At 36.5% G+C, this 23,276-nt stretch overlaps 1 protein-coding gene and 1 pseudogene across 2 annotated transcripts in view; both read right to left on the minus strand.

Annotated features, from left to right (window-relative positions):
- FAM241A (family with sequence similarity 241 member A) overlaps positions 1-23,276 on the minus strand; it is a 39,911-nt gene that overhangs the window by 11,072 nt on the left and 5,563 nt on the right. The window contains exon 1 of one of the 2 annotated variants that reach the window (XM_088021073.1): positions 20,929-21,133. The exons of the other annotated variant lie outside the window; for it this stretch is intronic. Coding sequence (XP_087877199.1) covers positions 20,929-21,009 — 81 coding nt within the window. The 5' untranslated portion in view covers positions 21,010-21,133. Of the gene's footprint in view, positions 1-20,928; positions 21,134-23,276 lie in introns of those variants that run through there. 2 annotated transcript variants of the gene reach the window in all.
- LOC114222656 (ATP synthase F(0) complex subunit C2, mitochondrial pseudogene) lies at positions 12,407-12,965 on the minus strand (annotated as a pseudogene).

Here is a 23,276-nt window from a genome sequence, read left to right on the forward strand (position 1 = left end):
AGAACTCTAAGAGACTGACATTTTATCCTACCTGCAAGTTAACAAATTAGCCTATCACAGTTTCATGGATGCTGGCAGAAGACATAAGACGTCTGGGTTAGAGGCAAAGGACTTTATTACCCAGGCCACATGAAGTGGCATGAGTTTCACGTTGATGTTGGCTCCCCTTTCCTCCTAAGTCCCACAGGGTGACACACAGTGGCACAGGCAGATGCTGCAGGCACTGAGTTTTACACAGCCGACGAACTGTGAATTTCGAGGACTCTAATCTTCTATTATGGGCTACAGGCAAACCTGCCTGACCTTTGTCCCAGAGGGAGACATTATCTTTATTATACTGGACAGCAAACAAATTTGCTCTCTGTTCCAGAAGGAGACAGTGTCCCTATCTTCCAAGTCTGTTCACTTAACAACAAATACCCTTGAAAAAACAGTCCTGAACAAAAGCTCTTAGGTCAAGAGATCCATGGATAATTATTCTATCCATTCACATCTCATCCTGTTCCAGTCTGGCTCTGTCCCCATTACACCACCAAAACAGCTCTTGAAAAGTTTGCCAATAAACTGTCCTATCAATAAATTAAATAGGCATTTTTCAGTTCTCATTTATTCCATTCCTAAGTAGCATTTATGATGACAATTTTTTCTCTTCTTTTGCGTTTTATGATATCACATTCTCCTGGTTCTACTTTACTCCATCTGGTTATGCCTTTGTCTCCTTTGTGGGTTCATCATCCTCAACACAGCTATTAAATACTGCCGTCAATCTGTTCCTAAGCCCTCATCTCTTTTCACTCCATATTTGTCCCTAAAAATTAGTTATATTTACTATCAATAAATCAATTAAATACTATGTCCAACTCAGACCTTTCTTTTGCACATTAGACCCTTATATTCAACTGCCTTCTTGACATTTACACTTGAATATCTTGAATATACTTCAATATTCAACACATCCAAGGCCAAACCCATGATTTCCCTCCTGAAAACTCGCCTTCATTCAATGAACAGATTGTCAGGAATGAAATCCATCCTTAATTTCTACAGGCCAGAACCGTAGGAATGATCTGCAAAACGCTTTTCCTCATTTCCTACATCCAATTTATCAGTAGGTCCTGTTGATTCTGACATCTGAATCCATTTCTCCCTAATCTACCTAATTCTTCCTGCATGATTCTACTTGCTTTTCTCACTCAGCCTCATCTTAATACTTTGTTCCCTCCTTCACTTTCTTTACTTTCCCCTCCCTGTCCTAATTTGCATCTCTCATACTCGCTTGCTTTTCTTGACCCAAAGCTTTTTAAAAGTTATTTCCTCTGCCCGGTATGTTCTACCTTCTTCTTTTCATCTACTAACTCCTATTCATTCGTCAGATCTCAAGAAAGTCAGTCCTGACCTCTGCTAGAAAAATCTCCTTAGTAAATGCTCTTGTCATACCACATAGCTATCCTTACATCAGATGAATTTTGTGTTTTGTTTGTGTGATTATCTAATTTATGTTTATCTTTCTCAATGGCCTGTAAGTAGCAAATCAGCAAAAATAATGTTTTCCCCTCTTAACTTTTTTATTCTCAGTGCCTGCCATATTTTAGGCATTTCCATCTAGATTATAAGATTTTATGAAGTATTCTATGTAACCAATCTACTAATTCAGCCTACTTTCTAACTGTCCCCTAAAATAAATTCTATTCTGGTCACATCCCTCTCTTCTCTGCATCTTCCCCACTCACATTTATGGCTTAAGGTAACAAACATTGTATTAAATACCTGCTATGCCTGTTTCCTATGTTATTCTATTTAATATCCAAAATAACTTTATGAGGAAGGTGTATTATGTGTCTGAGACTACTCACTCAAAAAGAGATACCTAATATATAAATAGTATATGGAAGAACCAAAATTGAATCTTGGACTGATTCTAGAACTATGGCACTCTACCAGTTAGGTAATACTATTCCCATTTTAAAACTCAGTATGTAAACGTTTCTATATAGCTTGTCCATAAAGTATGCACTGAGCATTTATAAAGCCAAAACCTAAATTTTTAGATAAGACAGAAAATTTGGGGACAGGGTCAAGGATAGCCTCTTAAATGGAGGAGACTTCCTCCGCATGAGGATTAATGCATGAATATTGAAAATAGGCAAGATGTAACCAAACAAATAATAGTGAAGATCCCAATTACTGCATTCCAGGAAAATCAATATGAAGAACACTAATAAATAGTACTTTATCAATTAATTAAAAGATTAAATCCCAGAATAATGTTTTTCCTTACTGCATTAACCATAGCATCCGGCAAGATTATGTACTATAATGGTTCAAGAGGCTTATTTTTGCTTGTATGCACCTTCCCCCAACACACACACACACACACACACACACACACACACACGTGCATGAGCACATCCCTTGTCTTTCATTCTAAATCTTGCCCTTTGTCTTTGTAAGTGAACTCTTATAGGCAGGGAAAAGGTACAGTTCCTAGCCATAAGCAATTGAGAGGAAGTGTCTCAAAAGAAGATAAAACAAAAACTAATGATGTAATGTATGGTGATTAACATAATAATAATAAATAAATAAAAAGAAGATAAAAGAATAAGCATTTATATATTTTTAAATATCTCTTGCTCTTTGGCTGGTATGAAATCTGTCATTTCAACATCTCTCCCTTTCTGGTTCTCTTCATTTCTTCCTGTGGATTTGAGTTACTATTTGGTGTCATTTCCTCACTCTAATACAAGCTCTCACAACAATACCACTACCTTTCTTGTGCTGATATTATCAAGTGTACTACATTTCAATATGTTTTAGACTCAACAATACAATTATATACATATTGTTTTATGCAATTGCTTTTTAAATCAGTTGAGAAGATATATGTAATTATACTCTTTTGGAATTATCTACATAATTACCTTTACAAGTGCTCTTTGTTTTTGTGTGTGTGGATTCAAGGTACTCTCTGGTGTTACATGCTTTCATCCTCCTAACTTTCTCTGATAGTTCTTGTAAGACAGATCTGCTGGCAAAAAATTCTCAGCTTTTGTTTATCTGGGAATGTGTTTCACCTTCATTTATGAAAGATAATTTTGCTGGATATAAGATCATTCATTGATAAGTTTTTACTTTTAGCACTTTGAATGTGTTACCCTATTGCCTTCTATTCTCCAGTATTTCTGATGAGAAGTCAACTATTAATCTTACTGGGGTTCCTTGTATGTGATGAGTTGTTTTCCTGTACTGCTTTCAAGATTTTCTTTCTCTATCTTTCAACATTTTGACTATGATGTGTCTGGAAGTGGACTGCTTTGTGTTCATTCTGTTTGGACTTTATCGAATTTCCTGGATGTCTGACTTAATGCTTTTCATTAAATTTGAAAATAATTTCAGCCATTAGATCTTAGAATACTTTTACTCTCTCCTTTTCTCTCCTCTACTTGTTATTCCGATTATTTGTACATTGGTGTGCTTAATCATGTCCCACAATTCTCTAAAGTTTTACTCATTTTTTTCCATTGTTTTCTCTGTTCTTCAGATCATATAATCTCTATTAATCTATCTTCAAATTCACTGATTTTTATCTTTTGCCAGCTCAAATAATTTTTACTTGGTTTATTATATTTTTTAATTCCACAATTTCCATTTAATTAAAAAAATATTCACTATCTGATGAGACACGGTCATTATACTTTCCTTTCATTCTTTAAGCTTGGTTTCCTTTAAGTTCTTTGAATGTATTTATATTACTGTTTTAAAGTCTTTGTCTGCTAAGTACATCAGCTGGGACCCATCAAAGGCATTTTCTATTTCCTTTTTTTCCCCTGTTTATGGGTAATACTTTCCTATTTCTTCCCATGTCTCATAATTTTGTGTTGATAATTGGGCACTGTAGATAACATATTTTAGCAACACTAAATACCGATCCCCTACCCCACCCTAGAGGTGGTTGCTGTTGTTTGCTTGATTGTTTATTTGCTTAGTGACTTGCCTGAACTAATTCTGCAAAGTCTGTTTCCCTGCAGCTTGCAGCTTCTGATGTTTCTACTCATATTTTTCCCCACTATTTTTATCTTTTAGGCTTATTATTTAGGGGTTGCTCCTGAGTTAGTACAAGCCATTGGTTAAAGGTTGTGCTCAAGCCTCCTTTGCCAGTCAATTTTACTCTCCACTATTGGCTGTATCTGTAGGTTAGACATTGCTATCCTAGTTTGGTGATTTTACTTGTTTGCCCCACATTCAGCAGGGACTAGTAACTTGGAAGTTCCCACTCTGACTGCTCCTGAGAGGGCACAGCCTTGGGCATGTGCATAGTTTTTCAGAATGCCAGGAGTGATTGTGATATTATTTGTGGGCCTTGCTTCCTAGGAATTACCTCTGGGTCAGAGTAACTTACTATTGCTCAATAAGTGTTTGATCACAGGTTGTGTTGAAGCCCCTTGTTCCTGTGAGGCTTCTGCCCTGTGTTGATGGGTCTGTGTGCAGCTTGGGGAATGCTTTCAAGTCTGCCCCACATCCTGCTCTGATTGCTGCTGAGTGGGTGCAGCCTTGCACATGCACATTACCTTCCTGATCATCACAGTTGATTATGATGCCAGGAGGGCTATTCTTGGCTGACTCTTTCCCTGGTCCTTTCTTCAAAACTTTTGGCTGCTCTGTTGGTTTGATGTATTATGGAGCTACCAGCCTCCTCTTAATGGCTCTCCATCAAGATTTGTTTTGTACACCCTTAGGCATGGAATTCTACACTCTTTCTTACAAATAAAGTCAGTCCTCTCAGTCAGATCTGTGGAGCTGTTTACCTGTATGATCTGCCTTTACCCCTGGGCAGAACATCTGCACCAATGCAGTGGAGTTGGGGACAGAGACCCTCTTTTTCCAGTGACAACCCTACTCTACAAGTATACACTGAAAGTGGGGGAGCAGCTCTGGTCTTGGCTTGCCTCACTTCGTGTGGAACCTCTACCCTGTGGTGAGTTAGGGCAGGGCCACAGTGTTCTCAGCTTGCTCTGCTGAGAGTAGGGGCTGTTGAAGAGAGAGTTGGTCCTCTCAGTCATGCCTATGTGGAATAGAATTCCTGTAATATGGAGTTGATGGGGGGGTCCAGGGGGATGAGAAACACCAGATGCCTACTCCTCTGTGGTCAAACTGTGGCTCTAGACAGCTGGGGTTAGGGAGAGAAGAAACCCCATCTTCTTGGTTTTTTGGCTAACATGCTGGGGTTGGAGTCCTATGAGGGGGACGTTATGAGGAAGAAGTAACGGGTTGTGGCTCAAATGCCATAAAAACTCACGTTCTGATATATATAGTAGATTTTCTTTAATGAATGTTTCTTGATTTGCTGTATGTCCTTAGAATAATTCCCAAAGACTGAATAATTGTTGTTTTTAAATAATTTTCACCAGTAAAATTGTTGTTTTGCTGGGGGAAAAGCCCATTGAGTTCCTTACTTCATTGTTCTGGAAGTCCTACCTTGGTTGTTTCTGGACGTTAATTGTTTTTGATGATAAATTGAGGTACAATTCCCTTAAGAGTGAATTGGATGATCCTGGATGGTGGATGGCTGGGTTTTTTTTGTTTTGTTTTGTTTTGTTCCTTTTTTATAAAGAGAGAGCAAGAGAGCAGGGTGGGGGAGGTGAAGGAGAGGGGGAGAGAGAGAGAGAGAGAAATGTCAGCAGGCTCCATGCCCAGCGTGAAGCCCGATGCAGGGCTTGATCTCATAACCCTGAGATCATGGCCTGACGGCTAGTTTTTTTTCATTCAGTCCTGGGATCTTAAGCCTTTGAAGAGTGTTTATTATTTTTCATATGTCCTGTAATAGTCAAATTCTGAGTATAAAAGCTCAACTTTTGAGGATCCATTTAATCAAATGGTTCTTCTACTAACACTTAAAAAAGTCTTTGTTTACTTATACTTAAAGTTTAAACAAATAAAAATCAATGTGTTTCTTTTCTTCCTTTCTCAGTTCCTCCAACATTAAAGAGGCAATTTTCCTCCTTTGCTCAGCAGAGTCCAGCAAGTACTTTAGCTGATTTAACTCATTTTTAAAAATTTTTTTATTGTTATGTTAATCACCATACATTACATCATTAGTTTTTGATGTAGTGTTCCATGATTCATTGTTTGTGCCTAACACCCAGTGCTCCACGCAGAATAATACCCATCACCATTAACTCATTTTTTAAAGTAAGCCTAAAATAATTCCCAAAGACTGTTCTTGTTATATTCAGAAATTAAAATCTCAGAATAGTCTTGTTTTTCCCTTAGTTGCTATCAATACATTAAATGTCACACCCAAATCTGTTTTCTAAAATAATTTTTAGCATAATTAAAATACTTTTTTATTAGTATTTATAACTCCTGGAAAAGTTTTTAAAAGATGCAGAAATGTCAAGAGTAAATCAAGAATTCTCTCAACAGTGGGGGGCCTGAGTGGCTCAGTCAGTTAAATGTCTGACTCTTGACTTTGGCTAAGGTCATGATCTCAGGGTTGTGAGATCAGGCCCATGTCCCCACGTCCAGGTTCCCTGCTAAGCATGGAGCCTGCTTAAGATTCTCTTTTTCCTTCTCCCTCTTCCACCCCCTCTCTCTCTAAGAAAAAAAAAAAATGCTCTCAGCATTAAAATCACTGTCTTCTTCCTACTCCCCACATTAAATCCCTGGCAGCCCAAAAAGAAAATAATAAGCAAAGAAGAAAATATCCCCAATACATATAAGAATAAAACTACCTTAAGTTATCATGCATATTCAATATAACATTTATAATTGCTGTAAGTATAATTGCTCTATAATTTTGCTGTAAAAACTTTTATTTATAGAACCAATTCAATTCAACAAACATTTTTCTGGGGGCACCTGGGTGGCTCAGTTGGTTGAGCATCTGACTCTTGGTTTTTGGCTCAGGTCATGATCTCAGGGTCGTGGGATCGAGTCCCGAGATGGGTTCTGCGCTCAGCATGGAGTCTGCTTGATATTTTCTCCCTCTCCCCATTTCCCTTCCGTCCACTTACATGCATGTGCTCTCTCTCTCAAATAAATAAATCTTTAAAAAAAAAACCACCCCAAAACAAAAAAACAAACATTTTTCTGGTGCCTGTAATGTATTAGATAAATAAGACTATATCCCTAACTTTAAAAAGCTAAAAAAATTTAGTAAGGAGGTTAACATTTATGTAAAAATAAGTATATTTTAAGGCTAAATATGTGTGTAAGAGTTGTAAAATGCTTGGCCTTTAGTTCAAAAAAGGCCAATTTGGTCAAAAAATTAAATCAGGAGAGTTGGCAAAAAAACCACCACCACCACCACCAAAAACAATCATTAACATAAGGCTTTCAAATATTTAGTTAAATGATGTTTAAAAAAATGATATGGTATGTTTAACTGCTTTTGTCTTGTTATATAACAGAACAGTTGTTATAGCTGATGTACTATAAACTGATTCTGTGGTTATCAAAAATATCTTTACTTCAGCATTTAATCACCTGCAAAGACTCATTTTTGTTTTTTATTCCTCTTCATATTAAAGGCTGGCCCTATGTAGAGATGTATAAGCCTTATAAACAACAACTAAATAATGTTTAAGTGAAGTTTTTAATGAGTTTCACAACATATTTATTAATTTAAAAAATCTTAACATTTACTGAATATTATGTGCTGGGCAATGTTTTAAGTACTCTGATCTTCAAAACATAATGGAAACTGAGGAAGAGAGATTATGTAATTTTGTCAAGATCACCTAGTAATTGGTGGAGTGAAGACCTACATTCAGGCATTCTGCTCTAAAGTCCATGTTCTAAAGCCCTACACTATATGCTTTCTTACAAATAAAAAAATCAATCTTGTAATTATTCACATTCTATTTGTTTTAACAGATCAGTTTTTAACAGCAGTTCAAACAGTCACACTTGTCTGGATTCATTTATATTCAGCAAAAATGTTAAATTATTTAAAAATGGTTTTGTGGTGTTTACCTTGGGTTCACTCTACAGTATAACCTCTGGTCTCGAGTGTGATACTTAATATTTGACCAGGATTTAAAATTTGTCTTTTAAAAAAAAAAATGCCAAACCAATCTCTAATTCTTAATCCCACCACTGCCCCCTTCCCCCCGCCCAAGAAAAGCAACATAAATTGGCATAAGGACTAAGCACATCAAATACTTCAGAGGCAGATTCTTTGGGTTTCATTTTTCCAACTATATTCAGTTAAAAAAGAAAAATGTATCTTATTTGGACAGAAAATAACCACCTTTTATTCCACCCCCCCCTTGCAACTGTCTTGCCTTAGTAGTATGAACAATAGTCCTAACATAGTAGAATGTGCTCCAATTATCATAGGAAGGCTGCCTTTATAAATAACATAATTTTTGAATGAATATAATTTGGAGAGGTAAAAATGAAGGAAGAAGAACAACGATAGAAACAAGTTGGAAGTCAGTTTCAGAGGCATTTTAGACTGAAAATTCTCCCCTCACTTCCAAACACTGTAATTATTTTTCACTCAATCCACTCCACTATCCCACTCAGCCTCTAAAAGAAAGACATTTTTTTTTTGAAAAAGATCATTACTTTCTTTCAAAAGGACAGGAGTCTCACATTCCTAAAATACCAATAAGACACAGTATCATATGGTGATAAACAAATACATGAAAACAAATATTAAGAAAGTAGTAATTATGAATTATAAAAAAAGCCAAAAAAAAAAAAACTTCTGGGTTAGTTACAGATTTAGCCCTTTTGGCTTTTACTCTCTCCTTGCAGTTTAGAATCCACTGCCTACTATTTCAACTATGAATTCATAGTCGCATGTTCTCTCCCACTCCCTCACTTTCAGTAGCCTCCAATTTCCTTGCTCCTTTTTCTAGGCTGCTAAGTGTTAAGGTAAAAATTGTGCTCAGATGCCTTGTTATAAAACCATGTTGGTTCAGTGTTCCTGGTACTCCTTCCATACTCTCAAGTCCTTGCAGCTACTTCTTGCTAACTGTTAATCCAATTTTTCATATTCATTGTTCCAAATCTTTCCCACTCTTCTCTCTTCTCCTTCCTTATAGGTATTGCTATTTGTTTTTAAGGTTAACCTATATTCATAATTCCAAATGCTCTCACCCATACATCTAAGTACAAAAATGGATTTTATACTGTAACACACATTTTTACTCCTGAAACAAAAGAAGCAAAATAGAGATACTGATTGGAATTGTGCAACTTATGTATTAGGCAAGTCACATGTCCTTTAAAAACAAAACCAAGAAAGGCAAAGATATTACAAAATTAGAGGCACTGGTCAGAATCTAAAGCACCAACTAGATGAAGATGGATTCTTTAAGGTACCAGGTCTATTACTGAAGGCCATTGTTCTGGTTGCTTGATTCTATTGAAAGAATCATCAACATTTATGGGCGCCTGGGTGGCTCAGTTCGTTAAAAGACTGCCTTCGGCTCAGGTCATGATCCTGGATTCCCAGGATCAGAGTCCTGCATCTTATCGGGCTCCCTGCTCAGCAGGGAGTCTGCTTCTCCCTCTGACCCTCCCCCCTCCCATGCTCTCTCTCTCTCATTCTCTCAAATAAATAAAACTTAAAAGAATTATCAACATTTATGACTTTGTGAATACCTCTTTTAAGTTAGATTTTAAAAGAATGAAATCTTGCCATTGCAACAATGTGGATGGAGCTAATGGATATTATGCTAAGCAAAATAAGCCAGTCAAGGAAGGACAAATACCATATGATATCACTCACATGTGGAATTTAAGGAAGAAAACAGATGAACACAGGGGAAAGGAAAAAAGGGGAGAGAGGGAGGCAAACCATAAGAGATTTTTTTTTTTAAATATTTACTTATTTGAGAGAGAGAGAGAGAGAGCATGTCCAAGCGTGTGCACATGGGGGTCCGGAGGGACAGAGGGAAAGAGAATCTCAAGCCACCTCGGCGCTGAGCATGGAGCCTGACGCGGGGCAATTCCACAACACTGAGATCACGACCTGAGCAGAAATCAGTTATTGAGGGCACTTGTTGTGATGAGCACTAGGTGTTATATGTAAGTGATGAATCACTAATACTACTCCTGAAACTAATATTACACTATATATTTTGACTAACTAGAATTTAAATAACTTGAAACATTAGGGGGGAAAATCAGATTTTAGGACAGGAGTTTAAGTTTGTACCTAAGCCACAAAAGTATAGCTTTATGAAAACCTGAAAATTCTACTTGCTTATGGTATTATATATCTTCTCCATATTATATTTGAAGAGTTAAAGGTAAACATGACTGTTATATCTAACAGAACTATGCGAGTATATGAAACATCCTTATTGGAATAAAGTTGCCTTTAAAGTTAACTCATCTTTATTTTCTTACTAAGGTCTATAATGAGATTTTGTCTTATAGCAAAGTTAACAGTACTTACGAATATGACAATTTTTCAAAAATTTTCAAAATTTTCAAAAATGCCACTAATATAACAATGCTTGGGAGTTGTTTATTGTGTTTTGTACAATAATAGCTTCTTGTTTTATACACTGCACTTTTTGTCAAATCCAGTGACTTGGATATTTTTCTTTGCAGTTCTGATTTAACCATAATGGTGCAATTCTTTTGAAATGAAATGCTTACTAAATTATTAATCAACCATTTAGATGAAGTGGGGGAAAATTTCGCTATTTATTTTTTATGGCACTAAAGAATCTATAGGAATCTAGTTTTATAATAAGGAGAAGTATGTGTGCCTATTATGTTTCTTCCAGAAGAAATACTTTGAAAAAAGTATATCTACATAAAGCCACCTTATTTTATAATGAAGTATAATAGTTGTTTCAATGTTAGGTAAATGGTGATATAGTGAAAATAACTATAAGTTTTCTGCCCACTGTAATAAAGTCTGTAGTTACATTCTAAAGTTATGATCCTCTCCTCTTAGCATGTTTTGCACCTGCGTTTTATGCAAGATGTATTGTGCCCTACTTGTGGCAAATCTGCACAGACCTAACTGATTTGCCAGACCGACAGCTGCTTACTTTCAGGAAACCACACTCTGGTTCTTGGTGTGTGTCACGTCCTCCCTGAGTACCACTAACCTGATTACTTAATGCCAACTCCAATAATTCACAATCCTTGACTCACAGAACAGCCTGGCCTTGCAAAATAATCCCTTTAGTCAGTTTATTTCAATTCAGTAAATAATAATTGAATGCCTACTATGAGCAAGGTAAGTGCTATGGGGTACACAAAATAAATTATCCATATTCCATCCCAGTAAGCTATTTTTAATATATAAGGAAGGATATATACTCAAATCACCATATTAAAACACTGCTGCACTCTCCCTTACTAATTAAAATGACCTGCACTTTTATAAAAGGTTCATAGTTTCTTTTTATTTTTCTGAGCATTACTTCTCAGCTCAGGCAACTCTTCAGATTTCTAGACTTGTATGCTCAACTCCATATTCAACATTTCCATGTAGATGCTTATAGGAAGCCCAAAATCAACATGGTCTGTACCAAATTCAAAATCATCTGCGCTGAAATTGGTCTTCCTCCAGGGTCGCCTACCTCAGAGAATGGTACAACCCAGAAGTGCAAACAAGAAACCCGTTAGTCATTCTAGATATCTTCACCTCCTTTGTCCTTTTTGGTCTACTTTTGCTGGCTCATTTCCCTCTGAGTTTATGTTAGAACTCCTCAGGGACTTATCTGTAGGCCATCTTCTCTTCTTACTCTATAGTCTTTCCCGTTGAAGATTTCATGTACTCTAATGATTTTATTACTGCTTATATGGCTTATATGCTAAAGACTCTCACTTTTTAAATCACACCCTGGCCAAGAGAAAACTATTAGCAAAATATTTTTAATCTTTCCAGGAAAAAAAAATCCCTGTAGTCTTAATTTTATTTTCCCCCATTTTTAAGTGGAATCCCCTCCCATTTTTATTTGCTTATTAGCCATTTGTTCAATAAACTTATTTTTTTTTAAAGATTTTATTTATTTATTTGACAGAGACACAGCGAGAGAGGGAACACAAGCAGGGGGAGTGGGAGAGGGAGAAGCAGGCTTCCCGTGGAGCAGGGAGCCTGATGCAGGGCTCGATCCCAGGACCCTGGGACCATGACCCGAGCTGAAGGCAGATGCCCAGTGACTGACCACCCAGGCGCCCCTGTTCAATAAACTTATTAAACACACACATTCCAAGCCTTTGGTCCTCCAAAACGTCATTATGTGGGTGTTGTTAGACTTTAGAGGTCAAGTGACTTCCCCAGAATCAGAGAACCAGCCACGATTTGAAGGCAGACTTCTGAATATAAATCTGAGCTCCTTCTTTTCTTTTTTTTTTTAAGATCTTAATAATACAGTATCTATCTGTCTTCCCTCTGTCAAACCCTGAGCCAACCACTTTCCCTGGGGAGGTATAGGAAAAGGAACATACAGGGCAGACAAGACACGGGAGAAAGACCTATGGGAGGTGGAGAAGGCTCCTTCACATGGCGAAGAGGATGAGAAAGGCCACCATCAGGCAAAAGAGCCCCATGGCCTCCGAGAGGGCAAAGCCCAAAATGGCGTGGGAGAAGAGCTGCTGCTTCAGAGAGGGATTCCTGGCATAACCAATGATGAGGCTCCCAAACACAGTCCCAATTCCAGCCCCAGAGCCAGCCACCCCTACCGTGGCAGCCCCAGCCCCAATGAACTTGGCTGCTGTGTCGATGTCCCTTGAAATGGTGCTGGTGTGGAAGCTGCGGTTAGGAATACGTGAGGCTGCCAGGGGACGTGGGGCTGCCAAGCTGCTGAGGCTCTTATAAGGTACCTCATCTGTCAGTGTCTCCGGTGGTTTTAGCACCACTGCAGACAGTGATTGGCTCAACAGCTGAGAGGTGCTCCTGACCAAGAAGGGGGTGGAGATGAACTTTGCACAGGCATACATTTTCAGGGGATGAGGGGCTGTGGCTGGAGAGCTGCTCCCAGTGCAGAGAAGACACCTGAGCTCTTTCTAATAAACTGTGATGCAAACCTTTGTGCAAAAGAACTGAGTCAGTCATTAAAAAGAAAGCAAATATTTAAACAAATTCATTATAAGGTGTGATTATATGATACTCCTTAAGAAATGTATTTTTTAAGAGATGAAATTTGTAAGTCCATAATTAATTTACTTTTCCCTCTCTTCTTTCCACAAAGGATTTGAATTTACTTACAGTAGGAACAAATGAAATAGTAATTAAAAAAACAGAGAACTGGAAGGTGGGATGGGTGGGAAAGAATTGAGAATTTAGATTGGGGAAAGATAAGTTACCACAATTACTAAAACCAAACCTCAAATTTGGTTCTACCGTCCTAGGAAGTCAAAGCAAAAGAAGGGGCACAGCCAAGTAATTCTCACTTCCTTTAGTTCTCTGCTCAAATATCACCTTAGTGAGGCCTTCCATGATCACCTTCTTTAAAACAGCAACCTTATGCCATACCCACACTCCTACCACCTTCCCTCCTTTTATTTTTTTCCATAGCACTTATAACCCAGTTTCTTGTTCATTTATTCATTTTCTCTCCCCTTACTACAATGCAAGTTTAATGAGGAAAGCAAATTTGGGCCTGTTTCTTTGTACCCTGGGTACCTAAAACAGTACCTGGAAAATAGGAGCTCAATAAATTTTTTGAATGAATGAATGAATAAAAAGCTATCGAGAAAACATACACTAAACAGAAAAATAAGGAACAAACAAATAATACAGAAAACTGTCTATAATACAATAACAATAATCAGTTGTTAAAGCAATTGATGTTTAGTATGAACCAAATGGAAAAAGAAGATATCTTCAGTCTATGGCCAGGTTGTTAAAGCAACTGAGGTTTTAAAACAGTGGCTAAGTATGGAGTGTCCAAAGACAGATTTCCAAATAGTTAATCATTTAAACTCCAAAGGGAAAATATTATTATCCTGAAATAGCAGAATCATTATATCCTTTTAATTATATTACTGTTAAATAGACTATGCATACATATTGCATAATGAAGAAGTTCAGTATTTAATTTTTTCTTCATATATTTATTCTCCAGTGTATTACACTGGGTAATCTGATTGACACCAGGGATGGTCATACTAAGGTTAACTCTCTATGAAGAAATCACTTTGTTCTTACCCTTCTTTAAATTTAAAAACTTAAACTAATGTACTTCTACATTCCTGTGAAACTCTTCAGTTGACAAAATTGTCTTTGAAACCAATAACCATTTGACACATGCCAGGATGATATGAACAAGCAGTTGGAATTTGTGTGCTAAATAAAAACTCAACATAGATATGAAAGCAGCAATCCCGTTCTCATCAAAATTTTTCAGTAGTTATCTTAGTATCAGGGGAAGTTTAGCTATATAACCCAACAGAAAGAACTTCAAATATGAATCAATCCTTGCTTTTCACATACATATAAATCATGTATTTTTATATGCACATTGAATATATATATATATATATAATATTACCATGGGAAAAGATGAGAATAGAATTACTATTTTCTAGCAGCATGAAACATTATAATAGGAGAGATCAAGTACCCTCACTCCAAAAACTAATCTATCCATGTAGCAAATTTTAGAAATTACTTTGTTTCTTTATTACTATAAGGAAATTAAGAAAAAGTAAAAAAAATATAGAAACTGCATTGTTGAGAATATTGCTTAGCTTTCATAGCTTTTGAGGTATTTTACATCTATATTTACAGATAACCAATAGCAATGAAAAATAATTCTTATCTATAGACACACAAATAAATTCTGTTCCAGGGGAGTTCAGTTGTCTTCCCTCCCCTGCCTATGGGAAAAAGCCAGTTTCGAGTACATTTGTAAGTTTATTTCAACATATCTTTTTCCCATATACATTTTTGATTTTTTGATTTCACCTGTGAATCAGCTGTAACATTTGCTTGGTTTCCTCATTAATGATGAGTTAAGTAAAATCCTTAACATGTGATCATTTTATATTTAATGACACTATACTTTTACCTCTTCTTGAAAATTATCCTTTAACAATGCTATTATTAAAATGACTGATCTGAATTTTAATTTATGTTAGCTCTTGGTTTTATCTACTATCTTTTCTATGTCGAGCTCAAGAAAAATTAAAAATTAAATTTGCAAATTTAGACCAATTACATAAGTTAATACCAGTTAGTATTTCAAGATCCTATGTTCATTAGCCTTTAGCCTTCTCGCTAATGGGGTGGTTTTAAAATACAGCATATCAAGAAACACAATCCTTGACTACATTCTTACAAGTATCTTAGAAGGATCCTTAGGTCAATACACAACTAACACTACTAGTTTCTTTTCTGCTGATTCTGACAATAGAGAATGTTCCTGTTATATACAGAGTCCTCTCTCTTTCAAAACTAATTTTTGTCATAATTACCCCTGGGAAGCCACATTACTTCAGCCAAAACATCAATTGAGTTTTTACCAGCAGTATTGTTTTGGATAGAAGTTTTTACAGACTCTATACTGCACCTCAGAGATGCCAAAATAATTGAAGCATTTGCCACAAAATGTGATCTCTGCCCTCATGTTCTTCTGTGAGCCTGTGAGGGGGGAGTGGAGAGTGGCAGAGAATAAATACTTTAACAAACAAATTAAGATAATTTCAAATAGTGAGAAGAGCTATAAGGAAAATATAATAGTGAAATAGAAGAAGTTGGGATGTGTTGGAGGTTCTTTCTACGTGGTAAGCAGAGCTGGGATCTCAGAGAGGTAACAGGTTGATGATATAAGATCCATCAAGGGAAGATCTGGGGAAAAGAGTCCAGGCAAAAATCCTGAGACAGAAAGGAGCTGGCTATTTTCTTGATCTTGACTTGGGATCTTGACTATGATCTGCATTAGAAATATATTTTATACCTTGACCCAGTACATACAAACTAAAATTCTACAAAATGACACTCATACCATGTGTGATAGAGTCTAACATTTTTTATCTATCTTATCCTGTTCACAATCCACTAAATTGGTTTCATGGCCCAACACTAGCTTGGTGGTTAAAAACTCAGGCTTTAAGCATGGGTTCGAATCTCAACTTCACAACTTACTAGCTGTGATGCTTTCAGTAAACTACTTAACCTCCCTGTGCTACATTTTTTACATCTTTAAAGTGGGGGCAATAATAGTATGTACTCATGAGGTCTGATACCAGATTTCCCTCCAGAAACACAGAACCAGTTTATACTTTTAACTGTAGTGTATTCTTATGTCATACAATTTCTCTAAACCCACACCACTTATCTTTTTAATCTTTAACAACTGGATGGGTGAAAAATAATTCCTAATAGTTTCAATTTGCATTTCCTTTTCTTTCTAGTGAGGCTGGACATTTTTCTTGTTCCTTGGATATTAAATATAATTGTAGTTTTCATTTCCTATAAAATGTACAAAAATAATATGTTAAACATAAAAATTTACTAACCATATAAAGCTTTACCTAACTACAGCATTATATAACTTATAATATGTTTATTATTAGATTTATACTTGTTTGCTATTTCCTCTTATTTAAGATTTACTTATTTATTTTAGAGGCAGGGGAGTGGCAGAGGGAGAGAGAGAGAGAGAGAGGGAGGGAAGCAGACTTTCCATTGAGTGCAGAGCCCAATGTGGGGCTCAATCTCATGACCCTGAGATCATGACCTTAGCTGAAATCAAGAGCAGAAATTAAGAGCCATCCAGGTGCTCCTTGTTTGCAATTTCTAATTAGATGTAAAGTTATAGCATTTATTATTTATTTCCACTTATCTCCTAAAATTACATAGAACCAGTAAAGGAAAAAAAAAACTTTTTGAGGAGAAAATCAATGAGAATATCAGCTAGTTCTTTTTGTTTGTTTTATTTTAAGTTGGTTTGGTTTATTAAAGTATAATTTATACACAGTTCAAGTAACCCTTTTTAATATATAGTACTGTAAATTGTTTTTAAAAAATTATTATTGAAGTATAATTGATACACACATTAGTTTCAGGTGTACTATTGGCTAGTTCTTGAATTGGTCTGTCAAATTATTGTAAACTGAAAAATATGAAAATTTGTATTCATTTCCATTTTAACCAATAGGATCCAATATTTTATTTTATTTATTTTATTAAGTTTTAAAACTTTAATTCCAGTGTAGTTAACATGCAGTGTTATATTAGTTTCAGGTGTACAATATAGTGGTTTAACATTTCAATACATTACCCAGTGCTCATCACGGTAAGTGTGCTCTTTAATCCCCATCACCTATTTTACCTATCTCCTACCCACCTTCCCTCTGGTAACCATCAGTTTGTTCTCTATAGTTAAGAGTTAGGATCCAATGTGTTAATCACATTTGCAAACATACCCAAATGAAACCATCAAGTATTCAAAAAGATAACACAATTTCAGCCAAAGCTATTAAACATGCTTAAAATTTGCCTATGGGCTGCCTGGCTGGCTCAGTCAGTAGAACATGTGACTCGATCTCAGGATCATGAGTTAAAGCCCCTCCTTGAGGGTAGAGATTACTTAAAAAAAAAAAGTTGCCTATTGTAGAGGAAGAGAATTGTTCCATAATAAAAAAATAAGTAAAGAAGAAAAAGGGCTATGCATGATCTAATGAGAGATAGTATTAGGCCATGAAGTGAAGAATATGATTAATTCAAACTGCAGGTTAAAAATTTCTACACTTTGTACTTTTCCTAAAATCTACATATTTTTTAAGACATGAAGTATCTGGTGACATTGAGTATCTTATATGTGAAGGGTGGTGCACTAGATGTTACCACAAGATGGAATAGCTTGTCTATTGAAAGTAGTCAAAATCAAATATGTTTCCTTAAAAATGACTTTCCTTTTTTTTTTAAAGATTGACTTATTTATTTGAGAGAGAGAGAGAATGCACGCATGAGCCATGGGGAGGGGCAGAGGGAGAGAATCCCAAAGCAGACTCTCTGCTGAGCACGGAGCCTGATGAGGGGCTTGATGCCACAACCCATGAGATCATGACCTGAGCCAAAACCAAGAGTCGATGCCTAACCGACTGAGCCACCCAGGCGCTCTGACTTTCCTTTTTAACTCTCAACTTGGGGAAGTGACAATAGCTTCCGTTATATGTTACTTCTGAGCACCGTAAATAAGGAATTCTGAATTCAACCAGACTGATGAAATTTGCCAGTCATGGGAAATCAAATGTAAGTTCCCTGCCTCTGTAGATGGTCTGCATATGTTCAAGTAAAATTTTGATCAGGAAGATAAAAAAAATCATTTTTTTCAGATTAATTGAAAAAGAGAATTAAAAAATCTCAGAGATGTTAGAAAATATCAAAGAGAACATAGTAAAAACCACAAATAGAAATTTTTCTTAATACTATGTTTAGATATTAAGTATTAATAATAATTTTATCCTATATTGACCATAAAGTTCAAAACATTTGCACTCTGCTTTCTCTTTGATCAGAACACTGATAAACTATAGTTGATGCTGTAAGAAAACAGCAACAACAAATAAAGCCAATAATTTCCTCTTTCTTTGCCAAGATAAGGTGTAGCTGCCCATGAGGTTAAATGGAAAAAAAAAAACCCCACTGGATATGGGGGAAAAATAGATCAGAAGACAGAAAATATCTTTTGCATCAAGTTAACTAGAAATTCAGTTTCTCTGCTGAAATGAAACTACTCTTTGCTTGTCTTATCATTTCCCTTAAATATACACACACATACACACAAACACACAACACACTTAATGAACCAAACATGACCAGTAGGGACTCCTAATGTTTTTGAAGGCTGCTACAGCAAGATAAGATTGCAATTCCAGAGAAGAAGGCAGAAAATGAACATAATGTCCTAAGGCTTAAAGAAGGTAGGGATAAAGATAAAGAGTTTCTACTTAGGCCTCTCAGGATAAGCTAACATCATGGTACTTTTATTTTTTTCCCTTTAACCTTGCTTTACCACTTTTGTTGAATAGGAAATTGAGAATAACTTGTACATAGAAAGGTGGATATTCTTTTTCCTAGGAAGGATCAGTGACTCACAACTGAAAAAATAATCAACTGAAGATCCCCACAAAATGCAACATAATTTAGGTTGGCGAGTTAATTTTTTTTAGAGAAATATTAAACAGTTAGTTTTTAGATTAGTAAATCTTAATACTTTATTCAATACATAAGTAATATTTATTCTATAAACCTAAATATTACATGTACTAAAAATACAGTTTTATGATGCAATTAGTTGAGAGGAATAAAAGGAAGGGAACCAGAGGGAAAAATGACAGGAAAGGTAAGGATAAAATAAGGAACTAATATTCACTGAAAGTCTACTATATGCTAGGTATTTTGAATACAAAATGTCACCTAATCCTTATACAAACTTTAAGAAGTAGCTAGCAAAATACCTGTTACAATGAGGAAATTGAGTCTCTGAGGGATTAAGTGATTAGAATGACACAGCTAGTAAAATTGAAAAGCCAGAATTCAAACTTAGAACTGTCATACTCCAAAACCCTTTTCATTGTTCCCTAATGCTTAGCTTCTACAGAGGAGAGGAGGTAGTAGAGAGATGTATGGAGAAAAAGAGAAAGTAGCTGAGATGGTTAGGGAAGAATAAAAGACAATGGGAGAATGAGTAATAGGAAGAGAGAGAAAGGAGATGGGTAGTAAGAGAGAAAGCAGGAAAAAGGATGTGAGAGAGAGAGCAAAATAGAGAGCATTGTTTAAGAGATGTTGTTGGAAGAAGAGATAAGAGAAATGATCAGTTGAGTGACTACCCGTTTTGCACATAGTCTTCAGAAAATAAATAATTTTTACTATCCATTGAAATATCTATTAGCAGAGTAATTATTCTTGACAACTCAAACTGCTGTAACCCTAATACATTTTGAGATGGGTTTCTCAACTTTGGCACTATTGACATTTGGGCCAAATAATGCTTTGTTGTAAGGGACTGTTCTGTGCATTATAGGATGTTTAGCAGTATCCCTGGACTCTTTCTATTAGATGCCTGTGGTATACCCCCTAGTCTTCACAATGAGAAATGTCTCTAGCCATTGCCAATGTCTCCTGTGAACAAAACTGTCCCAGTAAAGAACCACTGATTTAGAGGTTCCACTCTGAATAATGATAAAAACAAACAAAAGATGCCTACCACATGCAAAATTATTCCCTGAGTTACTCTAAAGACTGGATGTCCTTGGGAACAAGATGAGGTTAAGTTTAGGGCTGAATTCACTAAGCTCATAACACTTGTTACAGTTATTGCTTGGAAACTGCTTTCAAAAGTATGAAAGGGGGGCGCCTGGATGGCTCAGTCATTAAGTGTCTGCCTTAGGCTCAGGTCATGATCCTAGGGTCCAGGGATTGTGCCCCACCTAGGTCTCCTTGCTCAGCAGGTAGCTTGCTTCTCCCTCTCCTTCTGCCCCTCCCCCTGCTTGTGTTCCCTCTCTCGCTGTCTGTCAAATAAATAAATGAAAATCTAAAAAAAAAGCATGAAAGGGAGCAGATCTTGCTACTCAAAGTACAGTCCCTTCACCAGTGTCATCAGCATCATCTGGGGGCTTGTGAGGAATGAAGCACCTCAGGCCTCACCCCAGATCTACTGAATCAGAACCTGCATTTTAATGAGTCACATTTTCTTTTCATGATGATTTCTGACTCATGGCCCTGGAAATCTTGGGCAAACATCATCCAGTTTCTTCAATCCAGACCTTGGGGCTTCCTTTTCCCCAGCATCAGCCCCACCCACCCAGTTGACTGAACCACTTTCTAGAACACACCATTCAGCAAGACATGGTGGTGAACCTGGCTTTAAATCTTCATGACTGAGGGACTCTTCCACAACACAAAGTTAGGTCGCGCCATGGGATTCTTGGAAGATTGGAGGATGGAAGGGAAGCAATAACCACTCTAGCTCATGTGTTGTTGCTGATCTGCTGCCTCACCTGGTCAGCACAAAGCAGCATCTGGGCCTGCAAATGCTTTCCCTTTCCCCGGATCCTCCTCCAGCTTCTCCAATTCCTCATCCAGATGTATGTGTTCAGCTGCTTGAGAAAAGGCCCTGGCTCTAGCAGGTCATCCACACTGGCAAGCTGGGAAGCAGTGAAAGTCAAGGTTCCAGTTAGTTTTCCTGGAGTTTCAGCACATGCTTATGGGTTCCAGGCTGCTCCTGATTCTCCCCATTATTTATCCATCTTTCCTCCTAACTGCCTGCCCAGTGGACCTTAAGCTCCAACATCAGACATGATTCAACAGATTTACAGACTGCTTAACCAGTTCCCACAATTGCTTAGGACCAAATTCCTCTATTAGATAAATAATACACATATAAAGAATAAATAAAAGTGTGAAAAGAAGTAGGTATAAACAGATATCTAGTTTTGAACTACACAGTCTAAGGGAGAGCAGCAGCTTTGTCAGGACTGTTCCCCCATTATGTGGGAGGCCTCTTTGAATATATGAAAATACACTGGCTTTAGAATTTGGAGACCCAGGTTCTGGTTTTCTCCAGGACTAGTTAGTTGTAGGACCTAGAACAAATCACTGGCTGAGGAACGACTGTTGGCTTCTTGTACCTCACCACGAGTTCAAATATATCCTTCTAGGGAATAGTTAAATGACTTCCTTACATATATCTACTATGTTAAGGGCAAATATGGTGAATACTACCAACTGACTTCCTTATGCTCTCTATTCCCTTGCCACTCAAAGTACGGAACACAGACATAAGATTAGCATCACTTGGGTGCTTATTAGAGATGCAAAATCTTAGGCCTCGCCCTAGACCAAGGAAATTACATCTGTTCTAAACAAGAGATGATTTGTATGCACATTAAAACTGAGGAGCACCTTCCTCCTATGGTGACTTTCTAAATGCAGAGGCTAGGAAACTTGAAAACTGTATTTCTTAGATTTCTTTTCAGTGTGGGTTCTGTTTGAAAATTAGCCTCCAAAGCTAACATTTATATGATTATTATGTGCTAGGGATTGCTGTAAGCACTTTACACACATTATTCACTCATGTAATCCTCCCAACAATCCTAGAAAGTAATACAATTATTATTCTCTTTATATAGATGAAGAAACTGAAGTCTGGAGAGGTTAATTAACCTGCCCAAAGTTACAGTTAGTAAGTGCAGAGTTAGGACTCAAACCCAGGTATTCTGGATCTAGAATCTATACCGTTGATCAAACTTTTAATAGATCAAAGAGGAAGTTTAAGGCTTCCTTCTGCCGCAGTTTTTTTTTTTTTTTAACAGATAATCCTGTGGAACATACTCTGGCAAGTGCTTTTATTTTGTTTATTTTTAGTTAATTTATTTATTTTAAAGAGAGAAAGAGAGAGTGCACGCATATGCATGAGTGGGAGGAGCAGAGAGAGAGGGAGAGAGAAAGAATTTCTCCAGCTGACTCCCGCTGAGTGCAGAGCCAGGGGGGACTCTATCTCAGGACCCTGAGATCAAAACCTGAGCTGAAACCAGGAGTCAGACGCTCAACCGACTGAGCCACCCAGGCACCCCAGGCAAATGCTTTTATAAAGCTATCTTCATTTATTCACCTACATATCTATGAACCAGCATTGATCTGAAAGTTCTAGGTACCACAAAGGCAAGAAATAGAAACGAAGCATTAACACTTAAAAGGAAGCAAAGTCAACCTTATCTATAGACTGGATGATTATATATCTAAAAGATGCAAAATAATTAAGTCTAAGAGATACTGGTATTTATTAGCATTAGGATTAATAAAAGAATTCAGAAAGGTAACTAGTTAAAAACTAAATATATAAAAGCCAGTAGCTAGAAACCAGCAGCAAAAGGATGATTTGTGGGGAAAAAATCCCTTTCACAATACCAACAAAAATATAAAAGCTTAATATAGATTTTACTATTTATAACTACTATAAAGGATTGTAAAGCCAGGGAGAAAGTGAATTATTCAATCATTGGGGAAAAAAACCAAAACAAAACAAGACAGATTAGTTCCATACCTCACACAATACATAAAGTTATTCTAAAGAGACTAAACATGCAGAATTTAAAAACTAATAATAAAACCATAAATACACACACACATAAGAAAATATTGGAGGATATTTAACTGATTGTATGATTAGAAAGAATGTTCTAAACAGATATAGATTTGTATATATATTATGCGTGTATGTGTGATATGTGCAAATGAAATTACCAAAATAAATTCCTTTAGCTAATAAAAATTTAAAGCATTTCTAAATCAAAAACATCATTAACAAAATTATAAAGTCAATAGCAAGCAGAGAAAATATTTATAA

Source organism: Eumetopias jubatus, unplaced genomic scaffold, assembly GCF_037043125.1.
Source record: "Eumetopias jubatus isolate StellerSeaLion01/CBP00866 unplaced genomic scaffold, mEumJub1_p1.0 scaffold_2, whole genome shotgun sequence".
Taxonomy (NCBI): domain Eukaryota; kingdom Metazoa; phylum Chordata; class Mammalia; order Carnivora; family Otariidae; genus Eumetopias; species Eumetopias jubatus.